A 27,106-nucleotide genomic window follows, 5' to 3' on the forward strand; every position below is an offset into this window, starting at 1 on the left:
CCCTCCATCTTCTTCTTCACCCGCAGGGCCTCATTGCGGCTGCGCGTCTCTGCATCCAGGGAGGTCTGCAGGGAGTCCACCACCCGCAGGTGGTTGCGCTTGGCCTGCTCCATCTCCTCATCCTTCTCTGCTAGCTTCCTTTCGATCTCTGCCTTGATCTGGTTGAACTCCAGCTGGGCTCGGAGGATCTTGCCCTCCTCATGCTCCAGGGAGGCCTGGAAAGGGGAGAGGAGTCAGAGGTGGGTAATCAAGGCTGCATTGGTTGGAAGTGGGGAATGAGGGGATGACAGACTTTAACCAGAACTGTGGCCTAGGAAGGAGTTGTCGTGATAGGTCCTGAACCCAGACTGCTGTGGGAAAGAAAGCAGGGAACCTCCAGGACCTCCTGACTTCTGGATCTTCCTATGTAAGAGAGAATTCAGACTTCTCTCATATTTTTGGTTGTGAGCCTAGCCTTTAATGACTGAGCCATGTCTACAGCCCAAATTAGAACTTCTCAGTCATCAGGCCTTTGGGACTAACACAGCAGAAGTTCCTGACCCACCTGATTAAAAAAAAAAAATCACAGAAAGGTTGAAGTTTCTATAGTCCTAATCTGGGGCTGTCCCAGGTTCTTAGAAATGTGCAGCAGTGTTGGCTCATACATAAGTGCTTGATTGTGTTCTCACTTAATCTTCATAACAATCATACACACACTCATAGCTTATACATTAATTCCATCTTACAGATGAGGACAGTAAGGCACACAGAGGGACTCAGGCCAGGTTCAAACCCAGGCCATTTGCCCACAGAGCCTGTGTTCCTCCCAGTGGTTTGAGCTATGCTAGCCTGACTCCAACCGGGAAGCAAGTCTTCTGTCCTATAAACCAGACTGTGGCATTGTCCAATGTGAAGACCTCAGCTTTGGAGGCAGTCATGGCTCCTGGGTACGTGACCTTCTACTAAGAATGGGAGCCAATCAACTTGTGTCTTGGGGTCAGAGTGGCTTCTGTAAGGGGGGGATAGAATAGGACAGACTGGAGAGTACAGAGAGAGATAGGTCCTTACCTCAGCCTCCTCCAGGGCCGACTGCAGCTCCAGCTTCTCTACCTCCAGCTGTTTGCGAATCTTCTCCAGCTCGTGCACATTTTTCCCCCCTTCTCCCAGCTGTTCAGTCAGGTCTGAGATCTCCTCTGAGGAGCAGAGGACCAGAAAGATCAATATACCTTGCCCCACTTCCCTTTCCCTGCAGCCCTCCCCGGCCTCTCAGCTTGCCCACCCTGGAGGTTCTTGTTTTCCCGCTTGAAGGTCTCCAGGTGCTCCAGAGACTCCTCATAGGCATTCTTGAGCTTGAAGAGTTCTGTGCTCAGGGAGCGCGCCTCCTTCTGGGAAGACTCCAGCTCTGACTGGGACTCCTCATACTTCTGCTTCCACTCAGCCAGGATCTGTAGGCAAGGAGCACACTGTGTCCAGAGCTGCCCTAGGCCCTCTCCTGACTCAGCCTCCTCCCCCGCCTCCAAGGAGCATGCCTGGTCTTGAGCTGGCACTGACCGCACCATCAGCATGCTCGGTGTCCACAGCCCCACTGTGAGCCTACCTTGTCAAAGTTCCTCTGCTTCTTGTCCAGGGCAGCGGCGGCTGCATTGGAGTGCTCTACATCCACCATCAGGTCCTCGATCTCGTTCTGCAGCCTGTGCTTGGTCTTCTCGAGTGAGGAGCACTTGGCGTTGACGGCCTCCACTGCCTCCTCTGCATCCTGAAGCCTCTGAGCCAGCTTCTTCCTGCAGCAGGGGAATGTATGTGACTGAACTTGGAGCCACAAAGCTGTGAGAGGATCCCCTCCTTCCTAGTGTTGATGAGAAAGACCCAGCTTCTCCCCCACAGTTCCCTAAAATGTCAGAACCCCAGCCTAGAGGAGGTGAGGGCTACTGGTACCTAGAACAGTCTCCCACAACAGGCTGCTCAGACTCCCCCTACATACAGCACATCTGTGTGGCTGTGCAACCCCACCCCCTTCCCCCAAGCCCAGGCTGAATGATGATAGCTCCTCTGACCAACAAGCTTTTTGCTCGTCTTATACGTGAGTGTCAGGTATAACCCGGGCCAAAAGCTCACCCGTCAAAGGAAGTAAGCAAGGGCCAGCCAGGCGTTACAGGTTGCAGGACTCAGGCTTTCTATCAAATACCTCCGTGGCTCACCAGGTCTCCCCATCCACTGTTTTCCCACCCCAAAGCTCTTTCCTGCATCTATTCTGTCTGTCTTCACAGCATGAAGACATGCTGTGTTCTGCTCCGTTCTCTTGGTAAATACAGAGGGCAGTCACAGTGGACTCACTTGGCTTCCTCCAGCTCCTCTGTCCTCTGTATGGCATCTGTCTCATACTTGGTCCTCCACTGGGCCACCTCTGAGTTGGCCTTGGATAGGACACGCTGTAGCTCGGCCTTGGCCTCCATTTCTTCTTCATACTGTTCCCGCAGCAGGTCACAATCATGCCTGGCTGACTGCAGTGCATGGGCCAGGGCGTTCTTGGCCTGGGAAGAGGTGGGCATCAAGGAGATGAGAGCAAACCCAGCCCTCCAGTCTCTAGATTCTCATCTTGAAGCCTTCAGTCAAGACCTGGACTCACCCACATAAGGTGGAGCCTCAATGTCTTTGAGTGATTTTTATTTGACTACCTCTCTCCCTTACAAATAAGGAGTCATTAAATGACCAGGAGGATCTTTTAGTAGGGAGATAGGTTAATAGGTTATCTTTCACATCCAGGTGTGTTCCTGGAGGTAACGGTGTATCCAGGGATGCCACTGAGCCTGTCCCACTGCCATCATCTGGGCCTCACCTTGCCCTCCTCCTCCAGCTGCCTCTTGAGGTCCTCCATTTGCTGTGTGTAGGAGAGCTTGCCTCGAGTCAGCTGGGAGATCAATGCCTCCTTTTCTTCCAGTTGCCTAGCCAACTCGCCTAGAGGTGGAGTGAAGGGTTTTGGGGCTGTGGGAGGGAAAACCAAAGCTACCAGGGGCAGGGTGGGGGATGGTCAGGGGCACCCACCATTCTCTGTCTGCAGCTTGGCTCGCTGCGTGGTGAAGTCATTGAGGGAGCGCTGGGCTTCTTCCAGCTTTACACGGTATTCATTGGCCTGGTCCTCCAGTGTCCGGGACACTTTCTCCAGGTTTGCCTTCAGGCATTAAGGAGCAGATGAAAGGTGAATATGGGAAGGGCCAGGACTGGCAGGGAGGAGGGGTTGTGTGGACCCAGACCGGAAGAAGAAAAGGAGGGTGAGGATGGGGAAAGCTCAGAGGACAGGCAGGAGGGTGACACAAAGTAGAAGGACTCGGTCTGAAGAAGGAAAGCCATTAAAGAAAGATCAGTAGATAAACGTCGGTGAAGGCTATGGAGAGGCAGGGAAGACAGGAGGTGAAGGCCAAACGGCACGAAAGGGAATGAGAATGACATGAGATGACACAGCTGTGAGGGGATTAAAGGAGGGAGCTGCTGGAGGGCCCACCTTGGCCTTAATGATCTGCTCCATGTTGGAGGTGACATCATCCAGCTCCAGCTTGAACTCACTCTTCTCTTTCTCCAGCTTCTGCTTCACCCGCTGTAGGTTGTCTATCTGCTCGCCCAGCTCGGCCACACTGTCTGCATGCTTCTTGCGCAGGGCTGCGGCCGTGGCCTCATGCTGCAGCGTGGCCTCCTCCAGGTCCCGCCGCATCTTCTGGAACTCGGCCTCGCGCTTCTTGTTCATCTCTATCTGCACGGATGTGGCTCCGCCGGCCTCCTCCAGCCTCTCACTGATCTCCTCCAGCTCCCGGGACAGGTCTGAGCGCAGCTTCTCCACTTTGGCCCTGGCTGTGCGCTCGGCCTCCAGCTCCTCCTCCAGCTCCTCGATGCGTGCCTGGTCATGGACACAGGGGTTCAGACCTACTTCCTGGACCCCTCCATTGAGGCCCTGCCCCAGGGCTCTAAAAGGCTCCCAGGTACTAGATCTCTAGCATCGGTTTTCAGCCACTAAGTACAGCTGGCAATGCCTGGAGATGTTCTGAATTGTGCTGAGGATGCTGTAGTGGCTGTAGGTAGAAGCAAGGGGTAATGCTAAACACCCTAGAATAGACTGGCTATCATTAGGAAATTGTCTGATGCCAAAGTGTGGAGAATTTCCCTAAACATCTGAGACTCAGTTTGAGTATCTGCAGCCTCAGTGTTGAGAATCTGTGTTTGGGGCAGGATCCTGGGACCTCCTGAGATTATGAACCTCAAAGAGCCCACAGTTTCGCCTGACTCAGATCCACTTACTCTAAGGGAAGGAAATAAGCACTCATGTTTTAACTAACATTTGCAGCAAAGCTGCCTCAAGGACCATCAAATACTACTGTAATTATCTGAGCTAACCATGAAGTCTAATCAACTGTATTCTCCATGCTTCATGGATTCCTTGGTTATGTTCAGGCCCAGACTGGAGCTTGATTGCTCCTTTTCAAGCCAGGCTATGTACCAACAAGATGTCCTCTTCTTCATACCCCTACCTCATTTTTGTGGTCCTGACTAAATCTGGAGCATGCTCATCTGCCATTTTGGTCTTTTGTCTCTATGGGAAAGATTTGTGGGATTCTATCTTTTGGTGCAATGGACAACTCTGATGAAGCACAGAGTAGACCTGGGGCAGGAGAGAGGGGACCGACACCTCTACCCTCAAGGTAGAGAAGGTAGGACTTGAAACACAGACCCTGTACAGAAGAGGGAGGTGCTATAGCCTGCTGCCAAGACCCAGTGAGAATAACATTATTATCTGAAGGCCAAAGAACTTGCCCAGACTTGTGGCAGAAGACCCAGAGGATGGCTCAGTGTTCTGGGTAAAATCAAAAAGGTGTACCCAAGAAGAGGGGAAAACGAACCACAGATGAGTGCAGGTAAGCCTCAGTTTTCACACTTCCATCGTGCAGGTGAGAACAGTGAGTGTCAAGGAGGCTAGGTGACTTATGCCAGGAAGTAGGAGCTAACTGTGTTCAGCAATGCCTATGGTTCTCAGCCTGTGTTAGAGGCTGGGGTTAGTACCCAAGGATTGCGAACAGAGCAGCCCCTGGGAAGGGGATTTGTGAGGGTTTGCCTCATCCCTGTGCAGAGAGATAATAGAGAGGACCGGGGGAGAACTGAGCCCTCTCAGTTGTTCCAGAACAAAAAGACCAACAGGCAGAGAGCATCTTGGGGAAAAGAAGCTCTATTAGTAGGTATGAATCTCCCTCAAAACAGCTTTGCTAAGACGATGACATATTCTTGCTCAGTAATGGGAAAGCTAGTATTCCTGTCTTTAGGAGTGCTCAGGTCCTGGGCTGCCTGGAGTTTCAGACATAGTCTAGAACCTTAAACACCCCCTATAGCCTCTGGCCACTCTGGGAAATAGGTCACCTGGTTTTCCTTCAGTTTCTTCTGCAGCTGAAGAGCCAGGGCCTGCTCATCCTCAATTTTACTGTTCTGCTGACTGATGTCGAACTCTTTCCTGGAGCAGAAGGGACGTGTAACTGATAGCCATTCCTTCCTCTGGGCCTGTCTTATTGCTCTATGCCAGAACCATCCCTCCAAACCCTGACCCGGGCAGCAAAGGGGTAGAGCCTTGACTGCCCTGACTTTCTGTGTGTCCAGGGAAGCCAAGCCAGTAGAAATACAGCACTGCGCCATGGTTACCAGGCCAGAAACATATCCCTTGTCAGCCCCTCCTGCCCACCACGGGCCATACTTCTTGAGCTTTTCTTCCAGCTGAAGCTTGTCATTCTCCAGGTCCATGATGCTCTCCTGCGTCAGCTTCAGGTCACCCTCCAGCTTCCGCTTTGCTCGCTCGAGGTCCATGCGCACCTTCTTCTCCTGCTCCAGGGATCCCTCCAGCTGGCAGAGAGAAGAAAATGAATAAGTGCTAGAAAGACTAGCACAGTGTATGCCTTAAACTTGAAGTCTGTTGGGGTTGGTACTCAGAGACTGGCCTGATGAGGACTCACAGAGAACAGAGAAGCTCCTGGGGTCAGAGAGTTAGATGCAGAGGGGGAATCCCTCACCTACAGGCACTGGCTGCAACGTCTTGATCTGAGAGAGGTGGAACATGGCTCTGATCACTTACATCATCCACCTGCTGCTCCAGCTTGACTTTAGACTTGGTCAGTGTGTTGACCTTGTCTTCTTCAGCCTGCAGGTCATCCAGGGCCTGCTGGTGGGCCTCTTGCAGAGCTTTCTTCTCTTTGGTCAGCTTGGCAATGATTTCGTCCAGCCCAGCCATCTCCTCTGTTAGGTTTTTAACCTGCCAAAAAAAGAATAAAATCAAACAAATAAATATATTTACAATGCCTTTAGGATCAAAGGATGTCACCGTGTCATCCTAAAAAGGTATTACCAACTTAGCCCATACTGTGGTCTGAAATTTTTTGGAAACCTGGATTGAAGCAGAGGGAGCTGGCCTCACCTTGTTCTCTGTTGCATGCTTTTCCTTTTCCACTTTGGCTAGTGTCAACTCCAGGTCATCAATATCCTTCTTGAGCTCTGAACACTCATCTTCCAGCTTGCGCTTCTTGGCTGTGAGCTCAGCGTTCATCTCCTCCTCGTCCTCCAGCCTCTCGGTCATCTCCTTCACCTTGGCTTCCAGCTGGATCTTGTTCTTGATCAGCTGGTCACAGCGTTCCTCTGCATCATTGAGGTTGTCTTGTTCCTGAGGACAAGGAACAGAAGAAGTCAATGACTAAAGAGATTAAAGACAAGAAAGATGCAGGGTCTTGTAAAGGGCTGGAGCTTCAGGATTCCCCAGACTCTGGAGATGAGATGGGCAATGATCCAGGAGACAGAAAGGGAGAGAGAAGAGAAAGTCACATGGCCTCACCGCCTGCACTTGGAGCTGCAGGTCATTCTTCTCCTGCAGCAGGGACACCATCTTCTCCTCCAGCTCCTTGCGGCGGGCCTCAGACTTCTCTAGTGTTTCTTTGACTCGCCCGAACTCCTCCTTCATGTTGGCCATCTCCTTCTCCGTCTCTGCACTCTTGAGCAGCGGCTTGATCTTGAAGTAGAGCTTCATCCATGGCCAATTCTTGACCCCCATGAAGGCTCGGATGTTCCACTGGATAACCAGCAGGGCATCCCTGACAAGAAAGAGTGGAATCAGGAAGAACTCTAGAAAGAAGTCTCTTCAGTCATGGACCAGTTGCACTGGCTCCCTCCATCTTAGCAAGTCTGTAGGCACAAAGAACAAGTAGCATTGTAGCCTCACGCCCCATAATCTCAACAAAAGTGTGATATGCATTCCCCTACTGGGAAAGCAGTAGTAAAAGAAGCCACTGAGAGGTCTACCGTGCTCAGTATTCATTTTCAGGACACCTTCAAATACAGACTATGTAGCATCTTACATCTCAGAATGCCTGTGATATTTTGTGTGTGTGTGTATGTGTGTGTGTGTGTAATGAAATTTAAAAACAAAATAACTTCTTGGGAGCTCACCAGTAGGAGATGGAGCATTTAACCACTGAACTGGAAGTGGACTCCTCTCTCCACCTTCTCTGGGCCTCAACTAGAAGCAGCCACTGCTATTGAACTTGGTTTTCATTTTAACTTAAAAAAAATTTTTTTTTGGCTGGGTGTGGTAGTGTACCTTTTTTATCCCAGCACTCAGGAGGCAAAAGCAGATGGCCTGCTGTGGTTTGAGGTCAGCCTGGTCTACATAGTGAATTCCAAGCCAGCCGTGCTTAGATACCCATCTCAGTTTTTTTTCTTTAATTTGTGCTTGTGCGTGTGTTGTATATAGTTATACACACATGAATATACATGCCCATGTGTGCCTAGAGACCAGAGGAGGACTATAGGTGTCTCCTTCTGTCATTCCCTGCCTTAAGACATTGAACCTGGGTCTTGCCGTTTCCGTTAGGCTGGTATGCAGCGAGCCCTTCTGACCCTGCTGTCTCTCTACCCGGCAATGCTGGGTTATAGATTAGGCAGCCATGCCTGGCTTTCCATGCAGCTGCTGGAGAAGGAGCATAGAGCTCATGTTTGCACAGCAAACACTACCTGAGCCATGTCCTTGGTTCCTCGTTTTCTTACTTCTTAAAAAAAAAAAAGTGTTTTAAACAATGCACAAAGGTCACTTTAAACAATGCGCTTCTGTTTTCATGATTTCTGAGCTTCCTAGATAAATTCTGTGTCATACTGTATGTCTGCTTGTATGCATTGCTTTTATTCCCTTAATGACTTATGCTTTTAAAACTCAAGTGTATCATACCATGTCACTGTAGCTTAACCATTTTCAGTGTTATGTAGTATTTCACCAAATGGCTGGAATACTATTTAGTCAACTCTCTTTTAGATGGAAATTGAGGTTGTTTCTACATCTCTGCTCTTAAGATTAAAATTGCCATGAAGATCGATTTTTTTCTTTTGTCTCCTGGTCTACATGTGAAGGAGTTTCTCTGTGAGACTGTATTCATGAACGGAATGGGAAGTATGTAAGAATGATGATAAAATAAAGCGGAAGGGATTGGTTAGGAATGAGAAGGGGCCCGCAGGAGTGGGAAGCAATGGGGTGAATATGATCGCTGAATATTGTATACACATGTGAATCTGTCAAAAACATGACAAAATTAAAAGTATGTGATAGTTAAACTTTAAGGAAGAGAACAGACTGGCGAGATGGCACAGCAGGCAAACCAAGCTCTGAAGCACCACAGCTGGAGTCTAGTCCCTGCGACCGAACATGGTAGGGGCAGAGATCTGGTCCTGCATGTTGTCCTCTGACCTCCACATGCACCACGTCTCATGCACAGACACATGTGCACATATGCCACATGCACACACAAAAGAAACACGTAAATGTGAGGTATTTCCATAAAGAGGGAATAAGAGCCTTTGAGGTGGCTCAGCAAGTAGACGCTGTCTGATGGCCTCAGTTTATCCCTTGGACCCACATAGTAGAACGATAACGAACAACAGCCAAAAAAAAAGTCCGCTATGGCTGGTCTACAGAGTGAGCTCAGAAACAACCAGGGCCCAGGGCTACACAGGGAAACCCTGTCTCAATACATATACATATGCATATACATATACATAGCCAACTCTGGGTTGTCCACTGACTTTCATATATGTGACACAGCATTACACCAATACATACATGAATCTAATAAAAAAAAAAACTAAGTACATTAAAAAAGAGAATAAAATGCTTTTCAAAATCCTATGTTAATTTACACATCTGTAAACAATAGGCCAGCCTTCTTAATTCATCTGGTGTTTTAAAGTGTCCTGGAGTCTTTACAAAATAGTTCAAAACGAAATCTACTGCAGTAGACTCACTTGTCCACATCACAGCAAGCAGTGGAGCCAGGATCTGAATGCAGATCCTTGTATCTATTCGGCACTGCTGGCCCTCCTCTCATCTGACACGTTCCCTCTGCGCCTGCCTCACCTGCGTTCCACTATCTTCTTGAACTCAATGCGCATGAGCTGACCTCGGGCCTGAGCCTGGATTCTGGTGATGATGCGGCTCAGCCTCTCATCACGCATCTCCTCCAGGAGTCCCAGCAGCCCCGCCTTGAAGAACACCTGAGGGCAGAACCAACGCAGGGGCAAGCCTCAACAAAGGGTGACCAAGGTAGAGGAGGGTGGAAGAATGTTCAGTAAGCTCCCAGGGACCTATCACCTGTGTATTCTAGGTCTGACTGTGGGAGTGGAAAAGGAGAGAGGGGTGGAGCCTGTGCTAGTCTGCCTCCCAGTCTCAGCTGGATCACTCAGCATGGCTACCTGCTCTATAGCCATTATGTAGAACTCTAGACTCACCTTGGTGTGACCAAACTTGTACTGGTTGTGGTCAATGTCCAGGGAGCCCAGCAGCTTCTCTGCCCCCTTCCTGCTATCAATGAATTGCCCCTCAGGGATGGCGGCTGGGTTCAGGATTCGATACCTTGGGAGGGAAGATCTCAGAGTCATTTGCATTGTGTGTGGGCCTGCTCTGCCTATAGAATTCCAGGGCCACCATAGATCCTCCCCCTACTCTCACAAAGGGAGCCAGCCCCTGACTCCCTGAGCCCTGGGGAACCCCTTACCTCTGCCGGAAGTCCCCGTAAAGAATGCGGTTGGGGAAGCCCTTCCTGCAGATGCGGATACCCTCCAGCACGCCATTGCATCGCAGCTGGTGCATGACCAGGGGGTTGTCCATCACCCCTGGGGCAGCAGGGAAGGTGGAGGTCAGCCTCTGGGTAGGTGGATGCCAGGCAGCACCCCTGACTAAAGCCTTCCCTATGGCTCACCTGGAGCCTTCCGCTCATTGGGGATGATGCAGCGCACAAAGTGAGGGTGGGTGGTCCTCAGGTTTGTCATCAGCTTGTTGAGATTTTCCTGGAGAAGAGTAGAGTGGAGAGTTAGAGCCCATATGCACCTTCCCCTGGGTCTCTGAGTCGGAAGCTCCAGATATTCCATCACCAGAACCATCAAAAGGAAGAGGGATGAGTTCGGTCTCATAGTGTTAAATACCCCAAAACGATCATGTTACACTAGCTTCTTTCTGTCCCATACACGGAGCATCTGAGTAGAGTGTTGCAGCCCAGAGGCTCTGGCCTTCCCCACTTCAGGTGTTCTGGAATCTCTGGGCCCTTCTTACCCTGTGGAGAGCAGACACTGTCTGGAAGGATGAGCCTTTCTTCTTGCCTCCTTTGCCTTTACCACTGTCACCTAATAACATGAGAAGGATCAAAGAACAAGACCCTAAAAACACAGGCACTCCCAGGCAGGGCCAGGGCTGTGGTCTTCAGGGCTGTGTGACTTTGGTCAAACAAATTTTCCAGTCTATTTTCTATGAGGGTGGAGGCAACTACCTTGAAATGCTGGGACCAGTGCTGGCTAAGATGTAGCCTCTAAGATAGCCTACCTGCAGGTGTGAAAACACTACCTGCACCCTGATATTCCATCTCCTTTTTTTGTTTTTTTTGTTTGTTTGTTTTTTCGAGACAGGGTTTCTCTGTGTAGTCCTGGCTGTCCTGGAATTCACTCTGTAGACCAGGCTGGCCTCGAACTCAGGAATCCACCTGCCTCTGCCTCCCAAGTGCTGGGATTAAAGGTGTGTGCCACCACCGCCCGGCTGATACTCCATCTCCTAACGCAGCCACTGTCATTCTCCTCCCGTTATCTATTCCCTTTATACCTCACCCTAGTCGTTTCCCACCACTCCCATTTTATTTCTGTCTGAACTGGAGGCTCAGCTGCCCTATCCTTTGTTCACCAATCTTGCCAGCCTGTATTAAAAACAATTTATGCATTTTTCTGTGCTGCGCATCTGACAGTAACGTGTGTGCCATGCTTCCTGACCTCCAGTTGTTTTCAGACTTCAGGAGACAGATATGTGCACCCATACCCACGACACAAGGTGGGAAAAGGTACAGGGGAGTGCAGACGGACTGTGTTGGTCTCTCCTGCTGCCTCTGGACCCCACACCTGTGGAAATCCCCTAACCCACCGTGGGGGCTACCCCCTTACCGGTATCAGCAGACGCATAGGTGGAGAAGAGTGTAGCCATGAGCTTGAGGGAGGACTTTTGGTACAAACCCACCACTGTCTCATTGAGAGGGTCCTTGTTCTTTTCCAGCCAGCCCATAATGTTGTAGTCCACGGTGCCGGCATAGTGGACCAAGGAGAAGTGGGCTTCCTGCTTCCCCTTGACATTGCGAGGCTTCTGGAAGTTGTTGGACTTGCCCAGGTGGTTGTCATACAGCTTGGCCTTGAAGGTCATGTCTGAGGCCTTGGGGAACATGCACTCCTCCTCCAGGATGGACATGATGCCCATGGGCTGATGGCATACAGCAAGGAGAGAAGGATGACTAGTTACATTCCCAACTTTCTGGACTCCCACACTCTGACAAGGAGAAGGCTACAGATCTGCATTGCCGAAGGGTCAGTGGGTGCCTGGGCAGAACCTCTTGGCAGGAAGATGATATTCTTTTTTTTTTTTTTAAGATTTATTAATTTTTTATTTATATGAGTACATTGCAGCTGTCTTCAGGTACACACTAGAAGAGTGCACCAGACCCCATTACAGATGGTTGTGAGCCACCATGTGGTTGCTGGGAATTGAACTCAGGACCTCTGGCAGAGCAGTCAGTGCTCTTAACCGCTGAGCCATCTCTCCAGCCCGGAAGATGATATTCTTAATGAACGTAAATCCAGCTACATCTTGAGCTATCCCACATATTTTTTTTTCTTTTGCCTCAGTAGCAAAGTAGCTATGTGTTCCTAGTTACTCCCCTTAAAGCCTGCAAAGACTAGAAACATTCTTCTTTTTCAGGCTAGGGACAGATGTGTGTCCACAGAACGTGACTACAGGGGCAGTCAGACCCCTGTCAGCAGCCATTTAAGGGTTGGTGGGTGGATCCTGGTTCTGAAAAACACTTTTGCCTTTAGAGTACAGAATTCTTAGTTTTCTCAGGGCTAGAATTCTTTTGAAAATTTGGTAAGGCTGGAGACCATTTTTTTCCTAGGACGATGCATATATACCTTCCCCAAACTTTAGTGGTGTCTGGGAGATGAGACCCTTGGTCTAGAATTTGAGTAATGACTCAGCTTGTGGGAAGGTCCCTTTTTAGTGAACAGTGACTGATTGCATGCAGGTCAGATACTTGAGTCCTGACCTGTAGCAAAAGGCAAAGCACACTGCAGGCTATCATTATGCTACAGGGACACGACTCCTCTCCTGAGGAGATGGGCTGAGAATTGGTTATTTCTCAGCAAACAGGAAGGGTATGAAACTTCCAGTTTCAGTCTAGAACTTTTCCATGATTGATGTTTCTTTTGTGGTAGAGAAGGGTCAGGAGTCACTGGGAGTGGAACAAGACTCAAGGTTTGAGGGAAGAAGAGAGCAGCCGTGGGTGCTTGTGACCTCACAGTACGTGAAGCTGGGTCTGGGGAGCAGCTTGGGATTCTGGGGATTCTGGGGATTCCGGCTTCCTGAGGGTGGAAGGGATGAATGACTACTTTGGGTTGGCAGAGAAAGGAGCTCAGGTGGTGGAGGCAGGGCTCACCTTCTCAATGAGGTCGATGCAGGCCTGCAGGTCCATGCCGAAGTCGATGAATTCCCACTCGATGCCTTCCTTCTTGTACTCCTCCTGCTCCAGCACGAACATGTGGTGGTTGAAGAACTGCTGCAGCTTCTCATTGGTGAAGTTGATGCACAGCTGCTCAAAGCTGTTGAACTGCAGGGTGAGGCAGCCAGTCAGGCAGGCCGACTGAGGGTCTGAGTGGCCAGCAGGGTGGGTCAGCCTGGGACTGTGCTACACACCAGCCCGAGCCCAGCACAGGCACGGCTGGTCCCCTCCCAGGTCATGGCAGGGAAGGGAGGACTTCTCCTGAGGGCAGGGACAGTGATTGGCTGTAACCAGTCCCCCCTGTGCCTGGCCCATGGCCAGCCCTCCGCACATGACTGAAGGTCTGAGTGGGTGGGTGAGGAACACGGGTGTCCCAGGCCAGGACTCCCAGACTCACATCAAAGATCTCAAAGCCGGCGATGTCCAGGACACCTATGAAGTACTGGCGTGGCTGCTTGGTCTCCAGGGTTGCGTTGATGCGTGTCACCATCCAGTTGAACATCTTCTCGTACACTGACTTGGCCAGTGCCCCGATGGAGTAGTATACTTGCTGTACACTCTGCCCCTTGGTGACATACTCGTTACCCACCTTCACCCGAGGGTGACACAGGCCCTTGAGCAGATCTGCTGAGTTCAGCCCCATGAGGTAGGCAGATTTGTCAGCATCTGATTGACAAGGAGAGCGGAAGCACCTTCAATACCTCCATTCCTTGTCCCAGCTAACTTGATTTAGTGTGGCTGTGGGTCTACTTGCCATGTCCTTGCTCCGCCCCACCCCCACCCCATCTCTCTATCTCATAAGCTTCAGTTCCTCCAGTCATACAGGGGCTTGGTTGGGCTCTAGCTGAAGAGCAGGCCCTGGGGGAAGGCCTAGCCCTAGGTGAAGATGCTGACCACTGCTTCTCATATTTCCCAGTTCCCTCCTACTTTCTGTATTATAGTCCAGACTACTTTGCTGCCAACCTAATTCCTCAAGACTTGTTGAAAGGACCACTGGGCACAGCACAAGAGACTCAGTCCCTAGTGACTTCAGTACTTGAGCTCAGTGGGCCTCTTGAGTCTGTGCAACACCTAGGATTTCCTCAACAGTGCACCTCCCCACACCTTCAGTGCCGTCTGGCTCTGCCTGCTCCTCCCGCTGCTTCTGTTTGAACTTCATGTTCCCGTAGTGCATGATGGCGCCTGTCAGCTTGTAGACACCAGCCTTCTCCTCTGCCGTGAAGCTCAACACGTCAAAGGCACTCTGGGACAGAGGGAGAGGATGGGTGGAGGGTGATCCAGAAGCTCTTCTGAACCCCCAAGGGCATCTCCAGGCTCCTCACTTACATCAGTGGCCAAAAGCTCCTCAGAGTCATCAATGGAGGCCACGGACACCTCTCCCTGAGAGACGAAGGCGTAGTCGTACGGGTTGTTGGTAACCAGCAGCATGTCTGTGTCAAGCAGGGAGGGCGGGGCAGGAATGTGGGGGAAGGAGGTAGAGAAAAGGATGGAGGGGAGAATGGAGAAAGTGGGGAGAGAGACAGGACAGGGAGGAGATAGAGAAGAGGACAGTCAGTGAAGGCTAAAGCAGTGAAGGCACAGGGGCATCCAGGAAAGAATCCCCAAGGCCCCAGTGAAAAAGGAGCATGACGTGGGAAAAGGAGACACGTGTGAAGAGAAGTAAAGGGGAAGGAGAGAAAACATGTCGGAGGAGAGAGGGAAGACACAAAATGAGGAGCAAAGTATTTGGCATGGCATCAAAGAGAGGTTGCAGACCAGCTAGGAGGAGGGAGGAGGAAGAGCGGATCAGAGAGAAGAAGGAGCAAGGAGACTGGACAGAGCCAGGGAAGGAGCCCCACGGGTGGGTTCTGGGAGCAGCACGGGCAGTGGTCAGGTTACCCAGCAGCTCCGGCTTCTTGTTGGACAGGATCTGGTAGAAGATGTGGTAGTTCCTCTCAGCCTTTAGCTGGAAGATCACCCGGGACTTCTCCAGAAGGTCTAAGGAACGGAGAGGAGAGGAGGGTGGGTGAGAGAAGAGGTGAGTTAGCAAAAGAACAGGGAGCAGAGCAAGAGGCTCCCACGCGGTGCCCGCGAAACCCAGGAAGAGACTAGTTTCAGTAAAGAATATTGAAGCCACAAGGTATGCAGAAGTCAGAATGAGGAGCTGATCCGGGGAAGAGAGCAAGCATGGCGGTACTCACAGGTCTCTATGTCTGCGGAAGCCAGCTTTCCAGTGGCTCCAAAGTGGATCCTGATGAATTTCCCCTGTGGGTAGACCAAACAGCATGAAGGCACTGGACAGAAGTACGGAATCAAAATGTGGACTTTAGCCCAACCCAGAGTGTCCTGGTGGTTCTAGAATGTAAAAGGCCTATTTGGTGTCACAGTTTAGTATCAGTAAAACTAAGAAAAGGCTGCTCACACCCAGATATCAGCAAGAAGCTGAGGGGAAAACAGCAGCAGGGCTTAGTTTGTGTCAGAGGCCTCCGGTGTGTAGCCCTCACCTCATGCTCCTTCATCCCCTCAGTGTTCTATGAGGTACATGTCATTACCCCTGTTTCATAAATGAAGGACTTGGGAGGCTGGTGACTTGCTCTGTATGTAGAAATTCAGGCCTTTGGCCCCAGAACATATTGAAATGTTGGTAAGAGATCTTAAATATGACCCAAATCAGCTCTGTCCATATCTGTGGACAGTTTGCTCTCTTTCCAGGATTCCCAGATCAAGGAGCCAGACTGAGTCAGGAGGGTTTTCTCTCTCTCTCTCTCTCTCTCTCTCTCTCTCTCTCTCTCTCTCTCTCTCTCTCTCTGTGTGTGTGTGTGTGTGTGTGTATGCCTAAGTCTACATATATATGTACTTAATGATACTCAAAATCCAGGTGCAGTATAATCAACAAAGTGTATCAATTCTTGGCAAAATACAACTCCCATTTTCTTGACAAATTTGAGGTCATTTATGGTAGTGGTCCAGGGTCACTCACAAAGCGGGAGGAGTTGTCATTCCGGACAGTCTTGGCATTGCCAAAGGCCTCCAGAGCAGGGTTAGCCTGGATAATCTGGTCCTCCAGGGTGCCCTGTGAAAGGAGCAGAAATTTGAGGGTTGAATTTTCAATCAGCTCTAGAAGGTTTTGGTTGGCTGGGAGCCTAAGCTGATCCTCAGGGGTAGGGCGAGGCTGGGTACACAGCTGGGGAGTCCTCAGGCCCACACAGGTCTCAGCATGGGTCCCACCAGGAAGACCTGCACTGACCCCCCCAAGCCCTGCTCTTCTCCCTGCATCTCCTCGGCCGAGCCTGTGACGCATCTCACCTTGTTTGCATTAGGACTGTCCTTCTTGCTACGGTCCCCTATGGCTGCAATGCTGGCAAAGTACTGGATGACACGCTTTGTGTTCACAGTCTTCCCCGCTCCGGATTCTCCACTTGAGGCAACATAGGGCAATCAGAGCCCAGGAATTCCACTACTGTTCATACAAAGTTCTTCACACCTGTCCTTTCCTAGCCTAGGCCACCAGAGCCCAGCACAGCATGAGATTTGCCTTCTAAAAAGAGCCCAGTCCCCTCCCCCCATACCCTCGAAATTATAGTCTGAAGACTCTTCTTCCCAACTGTACTCAGGGGTCAGCCTGGCCATCCCCACCCGAAATCCCTGTGGAGGATTAGTGCTTGCTCACGTGATGAGGATGGACTGGTTCTCCCGATCTGGAAGAGAGAGGAGGAGAGGCAATGGGTTGAGGGATGAGAGTCCAGGTGAGGATTCAGGTTGAGAGGACCCAGGTCAGGGCACCAGGCTTACCTGTCAGCATGTACTGATAGGCGTTGTCAGAGATGGAGAAGATGTGAGGTGGGGCCTCGCTTCTCTTCTTGCCCCGATAGGCGGCCACCACTTCTGCATTGTACACTGGCAGCCACTTATAGGGGTTGACGGTGACGCAGAAGAGGCCTGAGTAGGTCTGGAGTAGAAGACAGAGTCAGTGTGTGGTTGGTAAGGGAAGACTAAGACAGGCAGTTGTGGCAGTCAGAGGCACCCCTGGCCACTTGAGCTGGCTCCCTTCATTCTGCTAGGATGAACCAGGTGGGCAGGGTGAGAGGACACTGGGACTTTTGGAAGCTTTTTTTAAACCTTCTTTTCTAGTCCTCTAGCCTATGCAGGCCTGGACTGAGTCCCTGCAGTGTGTAGCAGCCACTCACGTAGATCATCCAGGCCGCATAGCGCTCCTTGAGATTGTACAGCACAGCCGGCTCGTGCAGGAAGGTCAGCATGGCCATGTCCTCGATCTTGTCGAACTTGGGAGGGTTCTGCTGCATCACCTGGTCCTCCTTCACGGTCACCGTCTAGAGAAGCAGAGAGGGTGATAGGATGCCCTTCCCATGAGCTCTTGTCAGATCTCGTTTATCAGCCTCATGCTCTTACCTAGTCCCTGGTGTGGCCTCACTCCCCTAGTTCTTAGCTGACAAAGGTTTCAGCTTCCTGCTCCTAAGTCCCCTAGGACTCAGTTCCCAGGTAATCTTCCTGCCCAAGCTCTAGAGATGTTCTAGGGTTCCTTTCCCCTGACAGCTCCTGACCCTGTCCAGTGATCATCTTTCTCCTGCTCCCATGTTTTAAACATACAAAGCTAAAGCTGGGGACTAGCAGCTCTAAAATAGATGTACACTGAGCCTCTGGGCCTATCTCCTGAATATAGTTCTCAAGAGCACTGTTGTTTTTCTCCAGGAAAGCCTTTTCCCTGTTGGACAAGCAGCATACCCCAACCCTATACTCCTTATCCAAAAAAATTGGGGATTGATTGGCATCAATTTCTTATGTCTTGATACCAATAGCACCTGCCAACAGGGATTTAAGTGGTTTTTGTTGTTGTTGTTTGTTTTGTTTTGTTTTGTTTTGTTTTTACAGTGGATGAGGTGGTGGGTCTTAACAGTTAAATGTTGTGCCTTCACTTCATAGTGATCAAAGCTCGCTGAACTGGGATAGATTACAATCCTTTGTGGGTTATGGCTATCAATCCACACATCCTAAGGAAGCAACATCCAGGCAGCAATTCTGTGAGGCACACAGCTCTGAGCCCTACTGGTGAGCAGGGGGTAATTGTCATGGCTAGACTAAGCACCCAGGGAACAGAGGTTCCTGTGCATATCTCTGGCTGCAGGAATTGGCTCTCAGCTCAAAAGTTTCTGCTTTTTTGTTTTGTTTTGTTTTTGTTTTGTTTTGTTTATCTGGGTCTGAATTTGCACTTGGTTTAGGGGAAAGGAATTTGAGAAAGTGAACTCTTGGGGGAAACTGAGGCACAGACAGGAGGGATGCAAGTGCTATAAAGGAGAGCTGCCTTTAATGCTATGCTGGTGCCTTCGTCTAAAGACTTCTCTGAGGAGGAAGACAGTGTCTTTCTGGCAAGACAGTATCCCTTGGTTGACACCCTGGTGCACCTGCTTAGGTTCACCCCCCCCCCCGAAGGTTCTGATCCTGAGGTTCTCAAGGGAACACATCTTGACATCCCCACCTCCTCTCGGGCTCCTCAGCTCCCACTACAGAGGCTTCACCCCGACCCTTTTTCCCAAGCCACATTCCCCCGTCTTGACACCATTGCACATACCTTGCCGTTTTCAGTTTCAGCAGTGACCTTGCCCCCTTCCCGGGACACGATCTTGGCCTTGACATACTCCTCCTTGTCATCAGGCACAAAGCACTCTGTGCGGATGTCAAAGGGCCGGGTCTGGGCCTCTAGACGCTCCTTCTCTGATTTGCGGAGGTACTGGGCCGCTGCCCCGAAGTCAGCCATCTGGGCGTCCGTCATTCTGTCACTCTTAAACTCTTATTGGGGAGATAGGAGGGATCTGTCATTCTGGTATGGGCTGCCCTCTATGTGAAGTACTGTCTTTCCTACTCCACCACTTTTCTGCCTCTTCTACACCATAGCCTATGGCTCTCCCACCGGGACTCCATGTAAAGCGTCTGCTTCTCTGCAAGAGGTCTATGTGGGGTAAGGGTGACTGAAGTTTGCTAACAGTGCCGGGCTGCTGGGCAGAGAAAGAGAGGGCTGGAAGCCTGGCTTCCAGGAGAATCATGACCTGGTGTCTACAGGGGAAACTGGGGACATTCTCACCTGGTTAATCTTTTCACAGAGAATCCTGAAGAATTTGGACCACAGCTGGAATAGAGCACCACAGAGGTGCAGCTGGACGTAGAGAAGAACAGGCAGGAAGAGGAGTAGCAAAAGCTGAGACTGATCCAGAGATCCTGACCAGGATGGAACAGGACAAGACAGGGAGTGAGGCAGGTAAGAAAGCACCCAGCAGGACTGAAGCTATGGCTCACTGGTGGATTGTTTACATAATGTATATGAAACCCTGGGTTTGATTCCCAAGCACTCTGACACAGAAAGAAAGGAAAGATAAAAATGAGAAGGGGAAAAGGTAGAGTGAGAAATGGGTGGGAAAGGAAGAACATACAAGAAGGCAAGGCAAGTCACAGAGACAGTAGAGAGAGATGGAGTAAACAGCACAGGGCAAATTTGCTGGAGACTAAGAGCCAAAGAAACCGAGACAAGGGAGGGGCTTCCCCAGGAGGAGGAAGGAGGAGGCAGTGTAAGGGAAGGGGCATCCAGGGTTCCTTGTGGAAACATCCTGCCACTGAGAACTTCCCAGGCTTGTAGAAGGCCATCCTAGCAGATCTCTGACTGACCTGAACCCCACTTCCAGGGAAGGCAGTTTCCTTCTAGGTGGGGACAGGTCTGGCATGGTTGGAGAGCCCCCACCCTAAACTCCCTCTTACCTGGGTTGGAGAAATCTCTGTCTGACAGTTCCTAGCACTCCAGCCCCTTATATCCCGTCCCATGTGCCTGCTGCCTAAATTTGGAGTCATCTGCTGAGACCCTCCCTCCCACTTTCCTCCTGTTCTGGCTCCTCCTCCTTTGATCCCTTGGCTCTGAGGTGACAGGAGGACAGCAGGGCCCCGAGGTTTGCCCATGAAAGGTCTGTTGCCCTCGCCCCTCAGCTCCATGGCCTTTTTTTAGTCCTTGGGCACATTCCTCCTCCCCAAAGGGCCGATGGGCAGATAGAGGAGAGACAGGACCATCTCACACCACCTCCCTACCCACATGGCCCTTACCTCAGTTATTTTTAATCTGAAGGGTGAGTTGAACAACTGGGTAAGGGTCACCTTCTCTTACAGGCCTAATATTTGTCCCCTGCCTCCAACACACATGCTCCTATCCGTAGCTCCCCTCCCCCTTCCCACCCTGGCTGTCTACACAGCTTCAGACTGAGGGATGCCTCCTACTCTCTCGGACCTGGAGTTCCACAGTGCTTGGCTCCCCAGAGACAAAGTCATGATGTCCAGGGAGGGCATCCATTTTGCAGGTGCATGACTCAGTTTCCTTTTGATAGTAAGAGAATTCTACACCTCCCATCTTCTCTCTCCTTACTCTGTACAGATACTGTCTGTGGTCTCTGTAGACCACATCTCTAGACAGGTGTCCTCCAAAGACCTTGCTACCTTGGTTCAGGGACACATATAGAGTCTCCATTCTATTTTCGATGGTCCCTGACATGCCGGCCATCATCCAATCTCTTTAAACCATGGGAGGGACTCACCAACTCTTCTTTGGGCAGTTTACACACAAACCTGCAGTCTGGTAACGTCACATACAGAACTGAACAGCTGCACATCCATGCCCATTTTCAGTCAGACACACACACACATGCACACAGACTTTACACATTAACCCAGGTAAGCCTGCAGATTTTCTTTCTTGTTTCTACACACACTGATGCATATATCATACACAACCATGTTTGGACATGTAGGTTTTTACCCCCCCCCCGCAACCCTCCACTACTGACAGGAGGTAGGAAAGGGGGAAGGCCAGAGGTGTTAATCCTGGGGCTGAGGGAGAAGGGGTGTGAGTGGAGGGTTGCCCCTTCCGCCTCTCCAGGCTGCCAGAGGATGCAGGTGCTGCTTCGGATGCCTGGCAGGCCCAGAGATTTACACCAGTTGGCCTCAGGCTCCAGATTCTGTGGGTAGAGGCTCTGTAGACTGACCCCTTCCCAATTGCCCTTCTCTAATCCTCCTGGGGCCTTATACTCACATGCATGCCCTCCTTTGTGGCACCATCAAGCACCCAAGGCCCAGAGGCAACCCCTGTCCTCCAGGGCTGCTGTTTTTTCAGAGGTCGTAGGTGTTGGGTCTTTAGCAGGTCATGCCTGTTATAACTAAGTAGACGCTGTGTTCAGGAGACAAAGCCAGACTCCCCTGCTCTGGCTTTCCCCCACACCCTCACACCCAGGAACGCTCTCCCTGCTCCCAGCTCCCACCCTGTCTACTGTCACCTCTCAATATAGCCCTAGAGTGTGGAGGTGGGTAGGACACACAGCGGTCAGTTTTTCTGGGTACAGCACTCTCAGTGATGTGGTGTCTCCCCAAGGTTGCCAGCACCTAGGATACTTCACTTCCTTTATGGTGGGTGGGTGCAGGAGCATACACTTCTCTCCAGGGGTCTTCGATCTTGCATGCAAGTATTCTTGAAAGGACCCGATTCAACCTTGCATTCCCTTTGCAGGTACCTATGCCAAATGGTTGCTCTCAGAGGATAAAGGCCACCTGTCTGCAGCTGTGTCCCTGGAGGTCACTTGAGGTTCCTGTGTGCAAGCTGCAAGGTTAGCCCATGGCCTAATATGTCACTGCCCGATTCTCAAGCTCTTGAGGGCATGATAAGGTACTGAGAACATTGGGTCAGCCTGGGTCAGGTCCAAGCGACAAAGGCCAGGCTCTGTCCTCAGGGAACCTAGTATGCCACTCAGGCCAAACTTGGTATAGGCAGTGGGGGATCATGGGGGGATGGTGGGCACGGAGTTTCCATTGCCTCCTATGGAAGATACAACAAGGAAGGAGTTAACTCAGTTCTGGGCTCTGTCCTCTTGTGTGGCCTGGTTTGCCCTCTTCTTCCTTTCCTAGGCCCCCTTGTCTCCCCTGGCTCTCTCACATTCTTTTCAGCTGCCTCCCAAGCCAGCCCTGCAGTCTGATGAACATTCTAGAGTATGTGGACACAGATGGACGCTCTGGTCACAGGTGAGAGGACCATCCCTTTGTTACCTGGCTCCCCCGTCTCTGTCTGTTCCTGTGTCTACCTTCTGTTCTTGTCTCGACACCAGCCCTAGCCTCTACTGTTCCGACACTCATACTGGGGCTCTGCCTTCAGCTCGCTGATCTCACGGAGAACTCAACCTGGCTTGTCCTTGCTTGCATGTCTTGCCCCAGGTTCTTCCTCTACTCTCTCCAGCTTCCCTTCTCTCCGGCTTTCATGATTTACATCTAAAGGTAGCCTGGGTTCTTCCCTTTACAATATCGCCTCCAGCGCTTCCAGATTCTGTCCCAGGCTCCTTCTCATCTCCTCCCCTCTGAGCATCCTCTCATCTTCATCCATTCTGAGCATCATCCTTCTCTTGGGATCTACCACCAATCCTTGACCCTCTGTGTGTGCACAGCCTGGCCGTCTTTGCAGCACCTTTATCTCTTGCTCTTTTAGGCTCTGGCTCTTAGTTTCCCTGGACTCCACACATCTCCTCCTTCCACTGTGATCCGCTTTAGAGTCTACAGATCTCTTCACTGCTGCTCAGGTCTGTTCGAGGAAGAAGAACGGGCTTAGGGAGGGAATAGGGATGAGGGCATAAAAAGGAGACTTGGGGGACCTGGGCTCTTCCTGTGGCCTCATTCTGCTCAGAATCTCTTCCTTTTCTGTTTTTTTTTTTCTCAAGCCATGTGTTGCTTTCCCATCTCTCCTGACTGCATCTGATTGGCCTTTCCTTTTTCTTTATTTTGTTCTTTGTCCTCCCTCACCTGCAGTTTTTGCTATTGGTTATCAGCCCTTCATCCTCAGCACAGGGCCTGTGGTTGCCTAACTCAGTGATCAGGACACAGAGAGAGCTGTTGAACAGGAGTCTGGCCATGCACACGTGTGTCTATGGGTGTTATTGAGGGGAGATTCAGCCCAGAGCTGAACCAGGTTCAAAGAGATGTCTTCAAATCCCATCAACTTTCAGACTCACACTCCTAAACCTACCCTCAGCATCCCAGCTGTGGCAGAATATCTAGGGAACTAGCTTTGTTTAGCAAGAATAGACTCTTTTTTTCTACCCCTAGGCCCTCCAGTGATTTAGTTCCCCCTCCTTTCAAGCTCTGGTCCCTCTGTTGTCTGCTTTCTCTTGAGATGCCTTGCCATACATAGGGCCAAACTGTATCTTCCAGCTGCTGCAGAGGTAAAAAGCCTTGCAAATGGAAGTCACAGTGGGAAAATGGAGAAGAAATGAATACCATAGGCCAGGGGTTGGGTCCTGGGAGGATGGGGAGGAAGAAAGAAAGGTAGGCTAAGGTTGCTGTCCTCCTGGCTAAGTGGAAGGGCAAGGGCCACTATGGATAGCTGTATTTGGAATGCCATGTGACTAAATCTGTCATCCTGTGTCCTCTCAGGGAGCTGCCTAAGATGGGGTCTAAGGGAACATTCTCACATCTGGCAAGGGGGGGGTCACACCTCTGCAGACTGAAAAGTCACTGGTCAGTTAGTTCCTTTACTCCAGGCTTTCTGTGACTCGGCTTTGCATATTAACAGCGTAGGATACTGATTAACACTGGCACATAGGTGTGTGGTAGATGGGCTCAGGGCTCCAGGTAAGTTCAGAGGCTTCTCTAAATCCTGTTTCAACCTGACAGGCACTGGGTCTGGGGAAGTCACTTCTTGCTATGTTTGGCTGGAGGAGAATCTATGAGCCAGTGCTATACCAGGAAGGCAGCCTTTGCCGCTTCCCTTCCTTCTTCCAAACCCACCTCCCCGCCCTAGAGCCCAAGGACCGAGGTCAGTGAAGAAGAGTCTAGAGGCAGGATTTTGGCTTAAAGGAAAATTGCTTTATTCTGCTTCCACCTAAGGGGCTGTTTCAAAGGCTCCAGGTCTGAGGGCTTCTTCATGAGCACCCTTAGGGTTGGGTAGCACACACCCTACTCCTCATTCAGGCCCTTTTGAAATAAAAACAAAGTCCAAATTAGCTCTGAGGAGGCCAGCATTGTGGGGACAGCACATAGAAACTGAAGTTGAGACTAGGGCACCTGGTAGGTGGAGACCCTTGTGTGACCTTGTGGGATCCCCTCTGTAGGTGGGGATATGTTTCCAGGGGTCAGTGTGGAAGGAGAAAGTTCTGGAAATAAGGGCTCTCGAGTAGGTTGGAGGGAAGCTGCCTCTGTGTGATCAATGTAGCCCTTGGGGTATTCTTACATGCTTGAGTTTCAAGGATAGAAACCAGAATGGAGTGGAAAATAGACATGGTAGAGAGAACTGGATCTAATGGGTGTGTATAAATTGGGGCCCTATAGGTTTCTGACTCCTCTTGATCTGGGGTTCCCAGAATCACTGCAAATGAAGTCACAGAGAACCTTAGATATCACTGGGAACTCAAACAACATTAGCCTTTGGGGTTTTGTGGTTCAGCTAGGGACTAAATGGAACGGTACTGTGTGAGGGGACAGAGGACTTGTGCCTGCTGTGGGAAGTGACAGGTGAGGTCCAGGGGAGGGACCCACCTTGGCACCAATGTCACGGCTCTTGGCCCGCAGCTTGTTGACCTGGGACTCGGCAATGTCTGCCCTCTCCTCTGCCTCATCCAGCTCGTGCTGCACCTTTCGGAACTTGGACAGGTTGGTGTTGGCCTGCTCCTCCTATGAGTGGATAATGGGAAGGGATAAGAAGGGTCGCTTAGCCTTTGGGTCCAGGGGGGCTGGCACCCAATGTCCCCCCTCCTGGCTTCAACTCCGGCAGGTTACTCACCGCCTCCTCAGCCTGGCGCTTGTAGGCCTTCACCTTCAGCTGCAGCTTGTCCACCAGGTCCTGCAGCCGCAGTAGGTTCTTCCTGTCTTCCTCTGTCTGGAGGGCAGAGGAGGGCAGGAGGTGAGAGTGCACAGACCTAGGGGACAGCCCCCACCCTGGCTTCTCTTCTCTTCTTCATTCCAAATGCTACATTCTGAGTCAATGCCTGCTCTCTGGTCCTCATAGAATATTTGAATTTGCTTATAATTTCTTACTCAAGGAGCATCTGTTTTTGAGACTTGGATTCTTTATGCAGCCAAGGCTAGCCTCAAACACATGATCCTCCTGCCTCAGCTTCCTGAGTATTGGGATCATAGGCATGTACCACTAAGCTCCCTTGGTATGTGAGTATTTTAAGTAACTCTATAAAGAGAGAACCCAATAATGGGATGCCTGAAAGTACAGTGAATTATGTACACTGTCCTAGGGAGCAGGATCCTGAAAGCCCTGAAACACCACGGAGCGTAAACCCACTGGCTCTGGGCCCAGCATGTACTGGGAGTGACTCTGGGGTCATGAGTATGATGACATTTCCTGGGCTGCAATGGGCTGACATGAACTTGATCTAGGCTAAGGACAAAGTGTGCTTTAGAGGGTGAAGCCTGCTAGACAGAAAGACAAACACATTCTAATGGAGCACTACGCAAAGCTGGGTTTATGCTGCCCTGGGTACCTGAAACGTTTTGAGACTTAAGTGAATGGCTTTGGTGTCTTTGGTAGCAGGCCCGGCTATAAATTTTCTGCTAGAGAAGGGTATTGCTGCTTGAAACCGTGCCTGTCTAGAGCACATCTCTGGTGGATGGGCTGAGGGTACATGTCAAGGTGGAACACACAGGCTATGAAGCTCAATCATGGTCCTCTGGGCCAGGGGACAACAGTCCATGACTGGGCAGAGTGGAAAGACATCCAAGGGCTGCATGCCAACTCTGGCTAGGAGAAGGTCTCAGCATCTCTCTGTTCCCCTTAGGTGCTTGTCACTGTGGCTTTAGGCCATTGTGTAAGGGCCGTGATTACAGCACTGCCCAACCTGGTAGGTGAGCTCCTTGATGCGCCGCTCGCTCTTCCTCATGCCCTTCACTGACTCTGCATTGCGCTTCTGCTCAGCCTCCAGCTCATTCTCCAGCTCCCGAACCCGGGCCTCCAGCTTCTGCAGCTGCTTCTTGCCGCCCTTGAGGGCGATCTGCTCCGCCTCGTCCAGCCGGTGCTGCAAGTCCTTGATGGTCTGCTCCATGTTCTTCTTCATGCGCTCCAGGTGGGCGCTGGTGTCCTGCTCCTTCTTCAGCTCCTCGGCCATCATGGCAGCCTGTGGACAGGAGGGGAGAGCATGTGGTCTGCTCAGGTCCTCGTGGGCTCACTACCCAGGCTAGGGAGATGCTGGTCTGGAGTGGGTAGGCAGGGGAGGGGACTCACATCTGTAATGGCCTTCTTGGCCTTCTCCTCTGCATTCCTACACTCCTGCACTGCCTCCTCCACCTCTGTCTGGAGCTGGGATAGGTCTGCGTCCATCTTCTTCTTCTGGTTGATGAGGCTGGTGTTCTGGGAAGAGAGTGGCAGAACAGGAAAACCACTAGGCATCTCTGAGGGGCCCTTTCCCCTGTCAGTCATCTGCTGAGCTCAGGAATTTACGGGGTACTCTCTCACCTGTGAGTGCAACAACTGCACCCGCTCGCTGGTCTCAATCAGTTCCTGCTCTGCCAGCTTCCGAGACCGCTCCGTCTGTTCCACCACGGCCCGCAGCTCCTCCAGCTCTGCCTGCAGCAGGTTGTTGCGTCTCTCCACAATGGCGATGTTCTCCTTCAGGTCGTCATTGGCACGGACGGCATCATCCAGCTGGATTTGAGTGTCCTGAGGATCAGAAAAATTAGTGTAAGCTAGACAGCCAGCTGTGGTACCTTCATGAAGCTGTCCCACAGAGTTGGATGTGGGTGGAAAGTCTGCTGTGGTTGCTCAGGGTTGGCCTGTCAGCTATCTCTACAATGATGGCATGACAAAAGAGAGCCAGCGTCTCTTCCGTCTGATTACCCTTTATAGAAATCAGCCCTTCCCTGGGTAAGGTGATCTCCTGTTTCCAGAAGTCTCTGAGTACCTTTAGCAAACTCTGGAGACTCTTCACTTGTTTCTGGGCCTCCGCAGCCATGCGGTTGGCATGACTGAGCTGGATCTCCATCTCATTGAGGTCGCCCTCCATCTTCTTCTTCACCCGCAGGGCCTCATTGCGGCTGCGCGT

General features: G+C 51.1%; 2 protein-coding genes across 2 annotated transcripts; both read right to left on the reverse strand.

Annotated features, from left to right (window-relative positions):
• Positions 1–5: 5 nt before the first annotated feature.
• On the reverse strand, positions 6–19,855 carry LOC114636161 (myosin-6; the record flags this gene model as incomplete). The annotated part of the gene is made up of 33 exons (XM_028784411.1): positions 19,803–19,855; positions 19,135–19,268; positions 18,625–18,842; positions 17,225–17,368; positions 16,830–16,986; positions 16,708–16,735; positions 16,344–16,455; positions 16,018–16,110; positions 15,239–15,302; positions 14,937–15,035; positions 14,385–14,488; positions 14,163–14,301; positions 13,456–13,724; positions 12,996–13,166; positions 11,458–11,767; positions 10,586–10,656; positions 10,236–10,323; positions 10,032–10,149; positions 9,766–9,889; positions 9,395–9,531; positions 6,830–7,085; positions 6,419–6,661; positions 6,080–6,256; positions 5,705–5,850; positions 5,377–5,467; positions 3,479–3,868; positions 3,022–3,148; positions 2,816–2,934; positions 2,314–2,510; positions 1,577–1,760; positions 1,259–1,424; positions 1,048–1,172; positions 6–215 (listed from the first exon to the last, which is right to left on the reverse strand). Coding segments are annotated over exons 3-33 (4,860 nt in total), but the record flags the coding sequence as incomplete, so codon positions are not given.
• Positions 19,856–23,905: 4,050 nt separating this feature from the next.
• LOC114636160 (myosin-7) lies at positions 23,906–27,103 on the reverse strand (the record flags this gene model as incomplete). Its single annotated transcript, XM_028784410.1, has 7 exons — positions 23,906–24,035; positions 24,597–24,731; positions 24,841–24,936; positions 25,907–26,182; positions 26,290–26,415; positions 26,521–26,724; positions 26,966–27,103. Coding segments are annotated over 7 exons (993 nt in total), but the record flags the coding sequence as incomplete, so codon positions are not given.
• Between the last annotated feature and the right edge of the window lie 3 nt (positions 27,104–27,106).

This window comes from Grammomys surdaster, unplaced genomic scaffold, assembly GCF_004785775.1.
Source record: "Grammomys surdaster isolate TR1022 unplaced genomic scaffold, NIH_TR_1.0 122611, whole genome shotgun sequence".
Classification (NCBI taxonomy): domain Eukaryota; kingdom Metazoa; phylum Chordata; class Mammalia; order Rodentia; family Muridae; genus Grammomys; species Grammomys surdaster.